We start from the raw sequence: 18,534 nt of genomic DNA, 5'->3' as shown, positions 1-18,534 counted from the left end.
TATATATAAATCATTATTACCTGAACATTTCCATATATGTACAGTCTGCTTTTGTCTATTTCCATGAAAAATAGGTCAATCATTTACTTTTGGAAAATTGCATTCTAAATTTGATGCAGTTCCAGCTATTTTAAAATTCGAGAATAAAATAGTATTTATGGCGCGAATCTCAAATATTTATTCAAATTTTGCAAAGAATATTTCTGAATATATAGGACGATTTTTGCTTCATATTTTATGTCATATCATTCTGTATGAGATTTTCATCAAGATTATATTAATTTAGTTTAGTTAGATAACAGTCTGCTAGATACGTAGATAAGATAGATATAACGGTGGGTTAGTTAGATACGTTCTAGCGTTTCTAGCGTACAGGGTGATTCATAAAGAAGTATACAGTTTCAATGCACAATAAATCAAGGACAATGTAAGATATTGTATGTTACTTGTAGCAGAATTGTATGGGAGTTATTTTAAGTTTTATTAGAAACATTCGCAGATGTTCTACGTGCGACCCCTTAGAAGGGCCATACACTTTCTTTCTGGACACTATACAGGGAAAATTTATCTTAGGGGAGTTTTGCATGTGTTGAACTGTGAATATGTGATTCTTTCTTACCCAAAAGGGAACATTGTACTTTTGAACATTGAACATTGTACTTCCCAATGACATGAAATATTGCTTCATCAATAAAAACTAAGTGATCGGCAAAAATCATTATTTTCAAAACGAAACTGCATATCGGCACAAGATTCAAAGCGCTTTTGTTTATCAAGGTTATTCAGATTTCGCAGCACCTGCACTTCTTATTGAATTATTTTCAGCTTCTTTCTCAAAATTTTCCAGACGGTGGGCTATGAAATCTGCACTTCACGACTTACCTTCTGCGTTGATTTTTCCGAGCTTGGTTGAATGACGACTTCTGCGATACAGTCTGTCGTCCAGGCCTTAAACTTTTGCACAAACATACCATAGTTTTCGATTTTTCATGCCCTTTATAAATAGATTTTCTAACTGAAACTTCTTTTTCTAAATTACCATTGCAAAATGCCAGTGTTGCGAGTTTCATTTTGCTAATTTGAAAAACACAAAATGCCTTCTCCACTGCAGACACCTTCACTTTGACTGACTAGTCACATGAACACATATGCTACTGCCTATGTGACGAGATATGCTTATATATCAAAGCCGAGGCACAAACTTTAAGAGTACATCTATCTTAAGAATTGCTAAGTTGGTTCGTGTCTTTGTTTTACAGCATCTGGAAAGTGTATGCTCCTTTATGAATCACTTTGTATAACAAAATCATTTTGGAACGAATCTCGCAGACTTGAACCGTGTCTAGACATAGCATGAGAATGATCCATGCTAACAACTTGAAAGTATAGAAGGCCTATGTACAAAGTAGAATTGGGATTTAACCTAAATCTCACTCTGTCATTTTGGACATCAATGGCACAGGAAAGTGATTATGAGAAAGGCACTCTTTTTGCTCGCTACTGAGGCTTCAAAATTGTATACCCTGGAGATGTGAAGATCGAATCCAAATCAATAAAGGAATTTATATTTAAATATACTATTTACATAAGTTATACTTTTTCAAAAGATTTTGATTATTTTCATGTGGATTTTGCTTACACAAACAAACAAAAAGCTAGTTTTATTTTGAAAAGAAAATATCTGCTGAAAATAATAGTAGTGAAATATAGATTTTGAAGAATTAACATCTTTGTGACTTTTTTATATTGTGCTGCTGTAATATTTCAGTTCATTCATACATTTCTAAATACACATTTTCAACGCTCCGCTCTCTAAGAGTAAACTATCAGCATCGGAAGCAGAGGATTCCAGGATCGGAACTCGATTCCTTCTTATATCTGCCGTGTATGTTCCATGCCTGTTAACTTTCACGTCAAAGGTGGAATAGCCTTCCAGTGGCGAGGCATAAGAGTTTAGAGAAAGGTGGTAGCGGGAGCGTCATCAGACTTTGTTCAAAATTACGAACTGTATCCCAGAGTAACGTTGGTGTTCTTTCAAACTGACAAATTAGTATAAATATGCTTGTTAAGAATTCAGTTAACCACGTGATCTTCCTGGGCTGAACTAGCTGCCAATCATGTATCACGTGGTCTCCCTGTTGTTGTTTAGTATATTTTTTTTCCCAGTAGAAGCGAACTGGACTCCTGTACTAGGGGGAGTGTGATCTCGGCTCTCTCTCTCCCGAGAAATTTTATGTGTAGTTCTCTAGGCCTTCTACACTTTGGCGTGATCATGTGTTTTTTGTTGTTGATGTTACCAATAAACCCCATAAAAGACAACAATGCTAATGTCTTCCTCGGTAATTTAAAACAGCAGAAACAACGTTTATTTTTAGTAAACTTCAAGCCTTTATGAAAAATTCTTAAGTTATATTTCAAAACTGGTTATTTATTTTAAAGTGTTGATAAAGGGTCTCCCAAAATGAAAGCAATATTTAAATTTGCCACCAATAGTGCAGTAAAGCGTAGGAAACCCTATTTTAAAAAAAAACCTTTGACAGCTGATAGTTTAGGGTTAGTGAGAATAGAGCGTTACACGATAGAACAACGTGTTTTCATTGCTGAGCAATATTTCAAAAAATAATGAAAGTCTGGAGTCCACAGTTAGAAAATTTGAGAAGTGGCCCCCTAGATCGTGTGATTTAACACCATTGGATTTCTTATTATGGGGTTATTTGAAGTCAAAGGTCCATGCCAACAAGCCAACAAGCGCACATGTATTGAAGGAAGAAATTCAATGCTGCATCAACGAAATTCAGCCACTTTTATGCAAAATGATCATTGAAAATTTCGACAAAAGAATGCGTATGCAAGCAATGCATAGCAAAGCCGTGAAGGTCATTTGCCTTATGTGTTATTCCATACATTACCCTATTCTGTGTACTTAACGATTCAATAAACATATAATAATTTAAAGAAAAAAATTTAGTTTTTTATTTAATTCATATGTTATGTTAACACGTTGTTCTATCGTGTAACGCCCCATTTTTACTAACCCTAAACTATCAGCTGTCAAATGTTTTTTTAATAGGGTTGGCAACATTTTAATGCAGAAATGGTGGCAAATTCAAATTTTCAGTTAATTTTGGGACATATGTTTTACATTTAGTGTTATACACTAAAGTGCTATACATTGTTTATTTAACACTCATTTTACGTTTGTAAACTTGAAATTTTGATAATTACTTTTAATTCGTTTTCTGATATCTTAGAGTTTTGAAATTTTATGCACTTGTTTTTTATAACAATACACTATTTTAATATTTTTCTAATCAATATCGATTCATTTAACTAAATTTTGATTTCATGCAAGTGGTGACACCTGGTAGCAAATTCTAGCAAAAATTGATTTCCTTAATAATTACAAATGAAAAAAAAGTAGAAAATAATTAAAATAAAAAGTTTTTTCTCTTTAATTCATTATTAAAAGTACATTTTAAAACTGCTTTTAAACTCTAGAATTATTTTCCAGATAAATCTTGAACTAAAATAAAAAATAAAAATAAAATAAAAAAAAGGATGTTGAATCGATATAAATATTAGGCAATGAAGAGTCTCTCTCAACTGAACTATTCAGCTTCCGTTTCACTTAATTTATAAGCATTTTATTAACGATGCTTAAACGCTAAATCGTGTTTCATCGTGATTAATCGGGTACAGAACTCGGTCGAATTTAATGCTCGACCCTATAATTTATTCGCCAAATGCTTCCGAAAGAAGGCTTCGTTGCTTCAATTCCGCCATTAACGCGCCCCATCGTTTGCGTAGAGGGCCTAATTGGTTTTCGAACAGAACTAATGGCAAAGCCTTTGCTGCCAAAGGAATTAGGAATTAATTTTGTACCTCTCCGGATTTCGTAATTGCATGAATTGTTGAATTTGAGTGAAGAATCTGAAACCATCTGTTTCTTGTTTAAAAGGTGAGAATTATTGAGAATTTTATTTTGTTTAGAAAATTTAAAATCGATTTAATAAATATTAAAGCTACAAAAGAAATTCTTCGTGTTTTTTTGGTTTTAAAAAAAGTAATCAAAAGTCAGTAAATTTATCTGCGTAGTACAAATACATATAAAACAGATTTTTAATTAAACATTTGAATAAATATATGCAAAATTAAGATTACAGACATCAATTAGGAAATTTATATTCTGCAATAAAAAATGAACAACAATATTATGTTCCATTTGTAACATTTAATTATCTTGGTTTTAATAATAAAATGCATTATTTTCTTTAGCATGATAATGTTTACAACCTGACATATTATCTGTAAATTACATCATAAGACGTGGATGGTGAAAAATAACGCAAAACGTTGAATAAAGCAGAACGTTAGAGCTGCCAAATTTGGCATTTAATTCTTAAATAATATGAACTGACAAGAAGGTTTTAGAAAATTTTAATTAGAAATTTTTAATTAAATATTCAGCAAATATTTTCTCAGATAACTCCGGGAAAACTATTTCACAAAATTTAAAAAAAAAAAAAGAATATTTATCGATAACAATTTTAATTTCGTGCAGTTTTAAGTCTTATAATATATATTTTTACTTCATCGTGTACAAAATATAGGAAAAGGATTGTAAAAAAAATTCGAATTCGAGATTTTGACGAATCTTTATGTTTTAAACCTCCTTAAGTGCAAAAAACACATTTTTTGAAAATGGCTGTCTGTCTGTGACAAGGATAACTCAAAAATGTTTTGAGCTAGATTAATGAAATTTGATATGAGGTTATTGCAGCAAATTTTTATATTTCTATAAAACTTTGAGCTAACTAATTTCTATAATTCTAATTTCTATAAAAATCTGTTCAGAGGAAATCTGTTTGTCTGACTCTCCGAATATAACTCAACACGATAGCTACAAAACGAAGAAAGTTAGATAAGATTCGGTGCACTAATTTAACATCTATAGTGTAAATCTGCCAGAGTTAGAATCAAATACAAGGCTGTACTGTCTGCATTTTCATAAACATGTAAATGCAATAAACTCAAAAGCACTTCTACTTAAATATGCGAAATTTTGTATGGAATATTGCGGTTACATGCGCATTTTTGTGTCAAATCTTTGTTTCAATCGATTTAAAACCAAAAATCGATTTTCGGATACTATTAACTGCATGTCAGAAATTTGTCAAAACACTCGCCAACGATCACACGATAGATGTAGTAAAAATGCTAATCACGCCAAAGGCTAGTATTTCGTAACTATTGTATGCCAATGGCGTGAAAGACTTTCTATGGGATAACACGTTTATTAGAGAGTATGCGAGGAAGTCTTGGATTGACCACTTCCGTTGATTATTCAGCTTAAATAAGTACATTTTAATATACTTTTTTTGATGCTGTGTTTAACTGAACTGTGTTTATTCATACTTTGTTGATATGATATTAAATACATTCTTTATCGCTACTAAACAATTAAAAGTAAATTAAAATAGATTAAAGATCGGAAAGTCATATCACTGACTCCCCGACCTGCCCGAAGGCACACGGATAAATACTACTGAATGACCGGACCGCAGCAACAGCAACACTGGCGAGAACTGTGGTTGAGTCCTAAAAGCCATCACCGGCCACGGTACAACCCTTCCCGAAGGAAGTACGTCTAGATCCTTCGCCTTTTTGTGTCCCCTCCAGGGTGGCGAGATCCAACCACCATACTGGAAGCATCTCATCCTCATTTCGAGGGGTTTTTTCCTCCCGGGGGTTTTAAAGATTGGCAAATTAAGCTTAAAAGTATTCTGTTACGATGCTTTGGACTAGACGTTTAATTTTCATTTAGTTTTTATTTCCTATAGTGTGAAGTACAAAAATATTGGTTGACGGTTTCAAATTATTTTGACTGTTAACCGTCAAAATAAATCTTCAAAAATTCGAATTCGTGATTTACGTGAATTTTTTGAGTTATTCGTGTCCACATTTATACTAAATGACAAATTTACCGAGGACAGATTTCAACTAACATTTGACAGAAATCTGTAATTTTGATGCTATAATCCCTTGCCAAATTTCACCCAGCTAGCTTCTTGCCTTATTGAGTTATCGCTTTCATAAATAGTATCCTAATATTTAATAATTGATAAAATTTGTAATTAAAAAAACTATATATTTGATAACCAAGCCGGTAATGTTTTTTAATGGGTCTGCCTGATGCCGTCCCAGCAATAGTAATTTAAATTTGTAATTGAAAAAATATATGGCAACTAGGCTGTTAATATTCTTGGTCGTCTCAGCCTAAAAGATCTTGGCAACTGAGTATTAATTTTAATTTGTAATTTAAAAATCATTTATACGGTAACTAGGCTTTTAATATTCTTTTATTGGGCCTGCCTACTGCCATCTCAACTTAGAAGCTATAGGCAGCTGCATAGTAAATTAAAAAAGTATTGCTTTGGTAACTAGGTTTTTAGTATTCTTTTAACCGACTTGCGTGTTGCCGTCTCAGTCTAGAAGCTATAAGCAGTTGCATAATAATTTAAATTTCATGTTCTAAACTGCACTTCATGTTCTAATGAAGCAGATTTAATTAAAACTCATTCAGAATTTAGGTATATACATAAAATTTGTATATACCTATGATTATACAAATTATTAATACTACAGTGATTATTTATAAATATTTACATGTTTAAATGCATAAAATTCAACATTCACAAGAAAAAGAATTCTATAAGAACTTACAACGAACAATTCCTTTTCATGCCGAGATGGCATCTGAAAGTGAAAGTAAGCATAATGACGTCACAAACATAATGACGTCAAAAGAGAAATAACATTGCCAAAAAAGGAATTTATAAAGATTCATTACTTTCTAAAAAAGACAATAATAACGTAGAGAGTTAACTTCAAATTATATAAATGCAAGGCAGCCTTAGCGATGTTTACTCTACTTTAACAGGTAATACTCTTTTAATAGACTTGCTTGCAGCCCTCTCAGTCTAGAAGTCATTAAAATTCCTAGTCAGAAATTGCCATTGACCGTAACTGTAACACAAATACATAGTTAGAATTTTTATTCGATTTCATTAATTTAATATCATGTATTTTAAATAAAATTGTCACAAAACCAGTTGATGAAAAATAATTTTAATCCTTAGAACAAAGTTATTGTTCGGTTATTTGAAGCTCTGGCAATGTTTGTTATAATTCTTCTTGGAAAGAGTTTTCCTCTCATCTCCTTGCCTTTTTCGCCTGTTTCCCTCCTTTTATCTTGTACTTCTCTTCGTTTCCACCACTTAGCCAATTATAAATTATTATAAAACATATTATGGCAGGAAAATTTGACCTTGAAATTTTGAGAATCTCCATGTTTCTCATTTTCTAGGCTGCTTGGATCGGAAGGAGGGAAGACCGTTTTTTTAAAAAACTGCTTGTCAGCCTTTCCCTTCGACTATCAATCTTTTTAAACTGTATTTTATAAATATGATAATTCAAAAACACAATACGCTCGATGATTGAATTGTAGCATATCGTCTTTACAATAAAATGATGTAATTTTAAAAATCAAATTTCCATCGAAATCCATCATCCTAGCGTCGATCTGTCTATTCGTGAGTGTGTGAAAACGAGATTGGGTAGGCAAATGAAATTTAGTGTACGACCTTGGCTCCAAAATAGTAAATTCTCTTTAAATTTTTTATCGAGTTCATAAAACAGGTGATTGTCTGTAGTTTTATCTATTTGTATGAAAATGAATTTGATAATTAAAAAAGTTCATAATATTTTGCTAGATAAATGATATTTGGTATGTGATATTGGAACTAGTATATGGAAATTCTGTATGTGAAACTATACAGATGTTTCAAAAGTTTGACTAAAGCGAAGAGAATGGAAATACATACTTCATTTTGTTCATTATTCGAAAACGCTAAACTTAAAATGGGCAACATAGTATAAGTATGCGAAAAAATCCAAAATCAAACATTTCTCTTAGCAACAGATTTCCGCCTGACATACTACAAGTTCCAATTTAGGGCTTCGAGCCTTAGGGAAAGGATACAAGAGCTTTATTAAAAAGATATTATTAACCAAGTTGTCAAAAAATAAATTTGAATAAAATTCAATATCTAAGAATTATAAATAGTATGACAATATTAGCATTTTGACAAGTATAATTACTCAGGTTCTGTGTCTATTCCATTATTTTCAAGTAGCTATTACTCTATTTATAAATATCAAGTATCTCTTTTTCTAATACTATATGAAAATGAGGATGCTGAGTGACCAAGAGTCATGATAAATTAATAAAAGTATATTCATTTTCATGAAGTTAGTGAATAAACAATTAACCTAAAGGAAGTCAATAATTTGATGTTAAAAATTTGTTGAAATGTGAATCTAAATTGACAAGCTAATAAATCAGCTGGGAAGTCTTTCGCAAACTTTCTAGCATACTCTCTAATAAATGTACTTGTGTATAATCAACCCGCATGCCATTGGCGAACAGTAGTTTTGAAAAGAGCATATTAAAGTATAATTTTTATTTATTTATTTTATTTTTGTGCAATTCATCGCAGAGTTGCAGTTAATAAACAAATTCTGAAACAAATAATGTGTGTTTTAAATGCATTTTTTTTGCTGACCAATTAAAATCAAATTTGACACAGAATTACAATTTTAACCATAAAATCGTATACGGAATTATATATATGCAATAATATTTTAAAATCTAATTTAAACTTAATTAATTTCTTAATTTTTAGCTCAATTTCGCCCATATTTTCATTCTAAAATTTTGTCTTATTTCCTGATCCCATTCCACTTTTCCTATCAAATTAATTCAACAGAAGCTTTGTAAAATTGCTGAATCGGCTAAAGTCGGACACATTCCCACACTCCGAGTGAAGGTATAAAATATTGCTGATATAAACAAATTCCACTAAAAGATCCCTGCGTTTCCCTTGCTTGTGATTGACATGTGTTAGAAATCCCTATTAAAATCCCAAAGTATATATTCACAGGGATGAAATATTCATCAGCTTTCCCTCATTTCGCTCTGTTACGTTCTGTGTTGTGTGTGCGCTGGTCGTTTCTGTTTGTACATAATGCATACCACCCCGGGATGAAGTAAAACGACGTCAGAAAATCGGAAGTCTCTTCACTGTCTTCGAAACTGCCTTCTGATTCAAGAATTATATGTTTACATATAATTCTTAAAGATATATATATATATATATATATATATATATATTAGTCACTGCGTTTTTTATCTACCGCGTTTGAATGTTTGTGAAAGTACAGTCCAATAGTTGTCAACGGATTAGATACTTCCTTATCCACAAATTAGATGATAAATTTTTCACAGTTTTCCTGTTATATACAGACAACCAAACAGGGATACTTCCTCTGAGCGAATTTCACTCAAAGTTGATAGAAATACAAATTAAGAGTAGATATTATAAACCAGATTTCATCCATGTAGCTCAAAGCATTTTTGTGTTATCGGGTTAACAGCAAAACAGATTTGCAGGTAAACTCTAGAAATATGTTTTTCTGATTGAAAATTCTCTAAAAAGTGGAAATTCTTCAATATCTCAAGTTTAAATTTTTTTAACGGAAAAAATATTTTCTTTTTGCTTATTTCATATAAGAGAAAATAAAAATGGAGTTATCATAGTATATAGAGCCTATGAAACGTAGTATATATGCCTAACAAAGTCCTAAATCCTCCAATGATTCTTTCTGTTGTTTTTTCTAAACCATGCACACCTTTCCTTATTTGATTTCTGTGTCAATCTTTTACAATAGGTTTTTATTCATATGCGCAAATGCAAAAGTAAATTTATCTCATGAAGTCTTGGTAATGAAAAATACTTCATTACGATTAGCTAAATAATTTAAAAAAATTTTATTATTTCATTTATAACTGCTCCATTTTCGTTATCATTCCAAGAGCAGTTGCAAATGTTTTTTTTCAGTGTGAAATAAGATTAAGAAATATTTCGGTCAAAGAGGTCAAGATCGGATAACCTTCTCGCACAGCAAACGATAATTATTTATTGCGAAACTATCGTACACATTCCATTATAATTTTCGTTCTAAATAACTATAATTAAAATTCGATTTTCACCTACAGTTTTCATTACGACTGAAAACACTATTTTATTCTATACTTGCATTAGTTGTACCAAAAAAAGAAAAATGAAGAAACCATTTATAAACCTTTGCTACTGGTTTTCTTTCCTCTTTTGACCGACAGATGTCGCTGTGTTTGTTTACATTGTCTGCCGGATTGGCGGGAGAAAGGGTCTCCCTGTGTGCGTTCCGTAGCGACGAGACGCTACTTCTGTTGCTAAACGACGAACGCCGGTACATGTGAAAGCGCTGAGATCTTGTCTTGCGATCTATTCGTTTCATTTTTCTTGTTGCATGCTTCCGTGGTGATTCGTGCGATCAGGCCTTTGTGGATTTACCGTGTTTCTCAATTTTATGGAGGTTAAAGTGTCCCTTGCCAGAACCAAAACGGGGAATTTGTGCTCCTGTTCGCATACGCCCTACTCTAATCAAAGTAAGTGAGAAAGGCAGGGTTTTTTTCCTTAATTTTGTCTTTTTTTCCATAGCGCGAGCGAAAATTTTAGAAAGCCACTTTTTCCCACCGAAGTTTCCAGGGTTGCTGTATTAGAAGCGAATATTTTTTTCTTATTATAATCTTAGCTAAGGGGTGATTTGCATGAAATTTTGAATGAATTTTATCGCCTTTTTTGTAATAAATAATGTACAGTTAAATCTCGATTATCCGAACTGATTAGAATCACGATCATATCGGATAATCGAAATCTCGGTTAATAGAAAATACATTTTAAATGAAGATTGTCATTTTGTTTCAAAATTTTTATTTGAAATTATAGAAATAAGTACATCAAGCACTACCACGTATTAAAGTTTTAACAAGCGCATAGATCAGTCACTGATTAAAAACTGATTGATTTCAGTGATTAGAGATTTCGCGAATGTTGTTTATTTTCTTATTTCCTTATGTCAGTGATTCTTTCAGGATATTCTGAAAAGAATATTTCCCTCCGTCAAATTTTTCCCATTTAAAATGACGTGTTTTTTTTAATCGTAAAAATGCATTGAATTTGCTAGATAACTATTAAAGTGCTTAAGAATGAAACAGTGTATATTTTTTACTAAATAATTTTTTGATTTACGAAAGATCATCTATTTACGAATTTTTATGTATCTTCGCATCATGCAAAGCGGCAAAAATCAAATTGCAATGCCAATTTCAGCTTCTTTTTAATGAAATTTAATCATTTAATTAAGAACAGAAAACTACAGACGATTTTTCAATCTGAGCTTCATGTTATTCTGATCGGTTAACAGAGAATTCGGTTCATAGAGACTCGCCAAATCAAAGCTCAAATGTAGTGAAATATTATTGTAGATTTATAAACTATCATGTTAAAAAAATTGGATATAAAAAAATATTAGTGATTGTAAATTCCATGATTATTTTATTTGAAATATCTCTGCTATTAAATTCGAATCGAATGTTTTCCAAAATATATAGAGACTTAAATTTTATTATACTTAATCAGAATATCATTAACAGAGAGGGGAAAAAACCCTCCGGATCTTGCATTTGCAATATGACAATATAATATATGCTTTTTTTCCCTCGAATTCTTTTTTTTCAAGCGTATCATTTTTATCAGATTAATTATGTAATTCTATGTGATAATAGTAAGTTCGCCACTGATCAAACATTAAAAAAAGATTCATTGAAAGTGAGACAAATCTGCATTGTCAGTTTTCGGTTTTAGCTGTTCATTTGCATTTGTATTATCAAAGAAAGTATTCTAAGACATCATGGAATATAAAAAAAAAAAAAAATCTGCTTTGACTAATTTTTGTTGCTGCCATTCATCTGCATTTATATTGCCAAAAATTATCGTCAGACTTTTCTGCCATATACTATATATAATTTAAATTATAGACTTTTACCACCTTCTACTCTTATGAAACTACTCATTATTATTTCATAGGTATTAAAATATGCTTCATATGAAGTTAAAAAGGTTTATTTTAAATTACTTTTATTCTCATGTGACATTTTTTATATAAATTTTTCACTATAAATTTTTTTTAGTATGAATCTTATGATTTTATTTGTTATATATAATCAGTATTTCAGAAAACATATCTTTCTCCTGTTATATTATATTTTTTTGTTTCTTTTATTATTTTATTGCATAGCAGTGTACTTGTTATTCATTTTAATATGTACATAGATACACACTGATTTGAAGTCAAATAATTGCATATATATTAAAATAATTGTAATTCTTCTGTTTCATAAAATTTCATATTTTTCTCAATTCCATTTTATATCAGTAATTTTGAAATCTAAGAAATTTTCCTATACTAACCAAGAAATTATTTTTATGATATTTTCTATGATGCAAAAAATTAGATGCGTCAGAACTTTTTTTTTTCTTTTTGTATGCGTGTAAGTACTTTTATAAGTTAAAATACATTAGGTCAGTTTATATTGGGGGAAAGTATCTGTGTTTGTTGTGGCTTGAACTTAGGTAGAACTTTAAAATAATAGTTAATATCGTTTTCCTTGTTTGTTTAGTGGTTTTAAAATGGCAATGAAAAAAAGTTTAGTTTCTGTTGTTCTAAAAATATAAATTGCGTGTGGTTGTAAGAGCTGGATTAAAGATTATTTTTTTGAGTAAAGTGTGGATTAAAGTTGTTTAAAGTAGTGGCGTTCTAATTATTAAGATTGATTTTGGAGTCGGGACCAATATTTTTAACACTGCTAAATTGTAACAATTTTTTCCAGAATTTTAATATAAAAAATGGCATGATTGATTGATATTAATGACATGAAATTCTTATCGTCATTGTATGGATTATTGTAAAATTCATTTCTATCTTAAAAGTTCTATGTATCGAATTCCCAAATATTTGTCGCAATTATTTTCCCTGAGGTATCTTTGTTATTCCTAGGAGTTAATTTCAAACTGTTGAATATAGATTGAATACACGTAATTATAAATAGCATAATGCTACATCTTTCATTAAATAATATCTTGCGCTCTTAGTTGAACTTAAAACAATGACTATATTCGAGGTTCTACGTGGACAATTAAAATCCAATCTTGTTTCTAACGATAACCTCTTTTTTTTTTTTTTTTTTTTCCCTCCCTTACCGCTTAATAATAACAGCTCTTCTATGTTTTCCATCTTTCTTTGTTGATATAAATCGATCACCTCGAGGGAAGAAAAAAAAAAAAGAAACCTGTTGTTTAATATCACAGAATATTTACAATTCTTTTGTGTGACACTGAATTCTTATTAGTAAAAAACATCCACTTTCTTTTTCGTTCTCTAAACATACGGCTATCGTCAGTAGAGTATTTAGCTATTAATTTTGCAGAACTTTTCATGTACTCTTCTCCGGTGCGCTATTGTTTACGTGCCAAACAATAAAGAAAAAAAGAAAAAGACTCTCATTTTCTTTCCTAAGAATACTTAATATACTTTATTTCTTGATTGTTTTCTTGAGGTTCATTTTTGTGAATGATATGTTCTCTCCTCTTTTGAAGATTTGAATGGATAACTCTAATTTGTAAACATCGTTTCCTGCCTGTGCGTGTATTTGGGCCTTTCTTGTTTCCGCTCCTTATGTTTAATAAATGTGTTTTCCTTTAGCTGCTTGATATAATTCACGTAGAAAACCCATTTCGATTTTTATCTTAATCGTAATCAATTGTTGAATTTTGTCTTTATCTCCCTGATCAAAGAATTCAGAAAATCAAACAATGAAGTCGTCAATCATTGTATAAATTTTAACCGATAGCGATGATTCAATAATTTGTTTTATCGTTCGAATTATTCACAGGTATATTTGGAATGGCTAGTATATCGACTTTGTATTTTTGATTTAGAAGAGTTCTATGTCCGCTTTGGACAATGTTCTGGTTGTGTGCGGTTTATTGCCATGGTTACCGGTAATAATTGAGTATTTTTCGAAATGTTTCTGAAAGAATAAATATCGTCTGTCATACCAGGCTGGTCTTTGAGATTACCCAACGATAAATCATCATTTTTTACACTTTATTTCTGTTTGAATTCTTGGATTTCATTAAGAAGAATACTCAGAGCATACAATCAGTTGGGGTGTTTTCAGACATTTTTGGAATTTGTAATGACAAAAATATTAATTCTTATATAATAATGATGTAAAATACACGAATATACATATAACTATTTTACATGTAATTCATTAATGCTCATCGTATATGGATTAAAATTTATATAAATAAAATTAAAAGATTATGCATTAGAATATATTTTGAACTAGGCTTCGAATTTGAAACATTATGCAAATACAAAGTATCAATTTACAAATATTCAGTTACTTTTTCTCTAGCAATATTAATGATTTTTAAAAATTAGAACTTAAAGGAAAATTAATTGGAAATTAATGAAAGAAATCGCAAATTTAAAAAAGCAAAGATTTAGCAAAATTTTCAAAAATTTTGCTAAAGCCGATTTTCAATGCGTAGCTAAATTTTTATTGTCTTATGGTTATTTGCTGAATTAAAATGATACAGAATCGATAAAAGAAATACATAATAATGCAAAATAGCTTTTGAAATCTGAAAGAAATTTTTTATATTATGTCCGATGAAGTTTTATCTCTTATCTTGGGTGAGAATATTACCACAATTTTATTCAGTGGAAAAAAAGGTTGAATTTTGTTGTATAAAATACTTCTAACATTGATTTGAGACACAAAATGCTATTGATATGTTTAGAACTGAATAAACAAGTATTAACTTATATACAGACCTGAAATTTGATCCATCATTTTTGAAATTTTTAAAAATCTCTTATGTATGTCGGATCTGATTGAATGGTTTATGATGTAATACATTCTACCAGTGGAATGTTTATTTATATTATATCATTCTCAGTTTGATGATGTTCGAGGGAGTGACTTTAAACTTGTAAAGAGTGATAATTTTTTTTATCTATTTATGTGATTAAAAAGACTAAATTGACTATAAATGAGATGAAATTATTTAACACTTTCAACGCTATCGGCGAGATATCTCGTCTTTCAGATACTTTCAGTTACAGGTTTCTGTGGGCAAAAATTTGTCTCTTATGCCAGTTAAGATAGGTTGAACTTTCTAATACATATGTGAAGAATACCTTTTACTCGTTTACTTTTTATTCGTTTTTTTCCGTATATATATATATATATATATAAAACGTTAAAAGCCAGAAGAATTGACATTTGTCTTTTCATGAAGTCGGTAGCGTTGAAAGTGTTAAAAGACTCATCTCTTAATCCATGTGATATATCTTTATCTCAGATTTAGAGGTTCTATACACTCTTTGTTGGCTCTCATGCTAAAATCGTCCTTCGCTGGCTAGACTTTTATATAGTATGTACTTATGATTAATGTTGTTGAGAATAACCGGTAAAAGTGATTAATCGATTTAATCACATTAATCAGCTATTATTGATAGTAATCGATTAATCTCATTGATCGTAGCATATATATATGCAAATTAATTTGATGACCGCAGGAAACTGAAAATTATTTTGCAGGCCATGATTTCGTATTTGCATGAGGAACAATTTGTTTTATTTTTCGCTGTGTTTCGATTATATAATGATCATAATGTGCGCATCTATTTGAAAATTTAAAAAATTAATCTTCACTTAATAAGTTAATTAATTAAAATTAAGCTTGTTGGGATTCGATCAAAAGATGATAATCAAGACATTCCAACTGCAACAATTATCCCATCGTTCAACCGATAAAAAAGCGTTAGCGAACATTTACTTCTTCACAGTTTTAATGTTTTCTATTCCAATTCTATTCGACCATTAAATGTGGAATGACCACGTAATTTAGCAAGGAACTTCTAAAGGTTTACATTTTTTAAAATAAATTATTGAAAATTGAACGAGGTTAATAAAAAGAGACTTCCATATATGTAAACCTTTTAGCACTTGTGTTTGTCAAATATGGCGTTAAGAACCCGGATGGACATATTCACCATTATTGCTAAGGCATATTTTATAAGCATTGAAGAGAATTGTTTGACAAGCGTAATTTTCTCTATAGAACACTTTCGCTCATTTTGATTTTTACTTTTCCAATTCATGTTTAGCCGAGTTTAATGAAAATTATGGGTTGTCTTTTCTAGCACTTATCGTCTCAAATCTCAAGCGCACTTTACTTTTATCAATGAAAATGGATGAAATATATATTTTACATAAGTAGAAAGAGAAGGAAAAAAAATTAAATGCAACTATGGCCTTGCATTACAATCTAGGTTAAAATGTTTTAAAAATAGTTTTGGATGACGATTCCATAGTTTGGATGTCGTTCACGTGTAGAATGCATGAGTGTTAACGCTTTACAAGCCAGTCCGGTTGATCTACAGATACCAAATTAGGTGCATATATACTTAAGAGATTGGAAATCTGTATCTCGGAGCAGTTTTTTTTTTGTAATTTTAATAAAAAATTTTATTAATTAAAATGAAGCGAAATTTCGGCGTTTTTCACACAATAACTTCCGAAAATAATATTGTACGAAAATGAATTTTACATCATTCAAAAACTTCACCTCTATAGGAATTTTTACTGAATTTTGGCAATGTTTGAAAGTATTTTTTTCTATAATTTCCGTTAATAGATTGCCAGAGTTCTAACAGTTTCATTGTTTGATCAACTATATGATCGTCTGATTTTCTTCCATAGTTGAAAGCTAAAGAAGATGGATACTGTTTAATATCTGAGATATATCGAGAATATATAAAAATGTGAAGTTATAATGTCATGAAATCTAAAAGATGTATAATATTTTTTAAGATTAAAGATGTATATTCTTTAGATATTTACGTTTTTAATAGCGCTGTAATGTCATGGGACTTGACTCCATTAAGAAGGCTCATATACTCAATAAATAAAACATAGGCAATTAAAGTAAAATAATATGGTCTTAATGTCAGACAATTTGGCGCAATCATGAACATGAAGTTAGAAAAAGCGATTTATCTAAGATCAGATATAAGCAATATTTCCAGGTGTACGCCTGAAGTGATTATTAATAATTTAATTTATTTCCATTATTAATAATTATTTTCTATTCACTTGAACTCAGGCTACATTTTTTTGATTCACGCTTTCCTATTTTTTCACGTTGATGTTGAAATAAAAAAATGCCTACTCAGTAAAATTCCATTATAAAACTTCAATAATATCCGAATACTTTCTCATAGGCTCTTTTTCCCAATTTCGGCTTTTCTATTTAAACTGCATCTCCCGCTGGTCATGATTCTAATAAGGAATTTTCAAATGCATATAATTGAAATGATAATTGAAACATTTCCTTAATCATGGGGAAAAAAAGAGAGAGAGAGAAGAAAAATGTAGTTCCCAATGAATTATGTCTGTTTCCCAACTATTTCATATATGTAAAACAGGCTTTGGAGAAAGAATCTTCAAATTTTTTAACGATTCGATTTTATTCTTTATAATTTAACGAAATATTCCAATTTTTAGTTTTTGTTAATATTTCTGTCTCCAAACCATAGTCAGTGGAGCCCGGAAAACCGTAAAGAAAGGCAGAAAGCAAAAAGGTCCTTGAGAAAATTCTTTTGAACGTATATCGTTTCAAGAAAAAATTTATCGGCACAGCAATTTGGCTCCATTGGCAAAATAGTTGTTTCTACTATTCAGAAGTTAGTGTTACTGCGATGCCGGAGTGATTAGGTAATTATTTTAGAAAGATTTTAATAGAATTTTGTTGTGAAATGTTAAAGTTTTGGAAATAGATTGACTTCTTAATTATGATGTCCTTTGTCTGTTTGTCTGTTTGAAACCAAAATTAACCCTTTGCTTAGCATAATAATGATAATTCGCTTTGTAGTAGTGCTTTGTATTATTGTTAAAATGAATAAAACAATCCTTTTTCTTAATGGATTTTTATTCTTTGTACAGTGCTATTTATTTGAAAATATTTTTTTAAATGTTTGATTCACAAAGTGAAAATAAAACTGTCCAATCCAAGAAAATTTCTAAAAGTTTTTAATTTGTTCTTAATCATTCGCACACAGCGTGGAAAACAAATAGAACCGTGTTCTACAACTAAATTTAATTTCGAATTCATATATTCTTTTTTTAATCTTCTTTTGCCTTACACGTATTCTAAAAAGAGTCGTAATTGAATGGCAGTAGTATCTTTTTGTCATGGTCCGCGGATCATATAAATTGACCCTTTTATTTCTCTTTTCACTCTCTTCCCTGAACTGCGCGGGAAATGGGAACACTTGCTTAAGAAGCGTGAAGCAAAGCAAAAAAAATGTGGCTGGGCCTCCTTAAGAATGGAACCGTTTAAATTTTATTTGTTGACTTGCATTCTTATACGGTATTTATTTAATTACGACTGTTATTGTCAATGATAAAACGAAACAACGTGCTGTATTATTGCGCGTAGTTAAATAGTCCCGAAC

General features: G+C 30.3%; 1 protein-coding gene across 6 annotated transcripts in view; it reads left to right on the top strand.

Moving 5' to 3' along the window:
- The window catches only part of LOC129980836 (coiled-coil domain-containing protein AGAP005037-like), a 1,244,995-nt gene that overhangs the window by 473,065 nt on the left and 753,396 nt on the right, over positions 1 to 18,534 (top strand). Inside the window, exon 1 of one of the 6 annotated variants that reach the window (XM_056091257.1) lies at positions 10,332 to 10,549. The exons of the other annotated variants lie outside the window; for them this stretch is intronic. Within the exon in view, the coding sequence (XP_055947232.1) occupies positions 10,471 to 10,549 (79 nt within the window). The 5' untranslated portion in view covers positions 10,332 to 10,470. Of the gene's footprint in view, positions 1 to 10,331; positions 10,550 to 18,534 lie in introns of those variants that run through there. 6 annotated transcript variants of the gene reach the window in all.

This window comes from Argiope bruennichi, chromosome 8 (assembly GCF_947563725.1).
Source record: "Argiope bruennichi chromosome 8, qqArgBrue1.1, whole genome shotgun sequence".
Lineage (NCBI taxonomy): Eukaryota > Metazoa > Arthropoda > Arachnida > Araneae > Araneidae > Argiope > Argiope bruennichi.
This window is presented reverse-complemented; position numbering and strand designations above follow the sequence as displayed.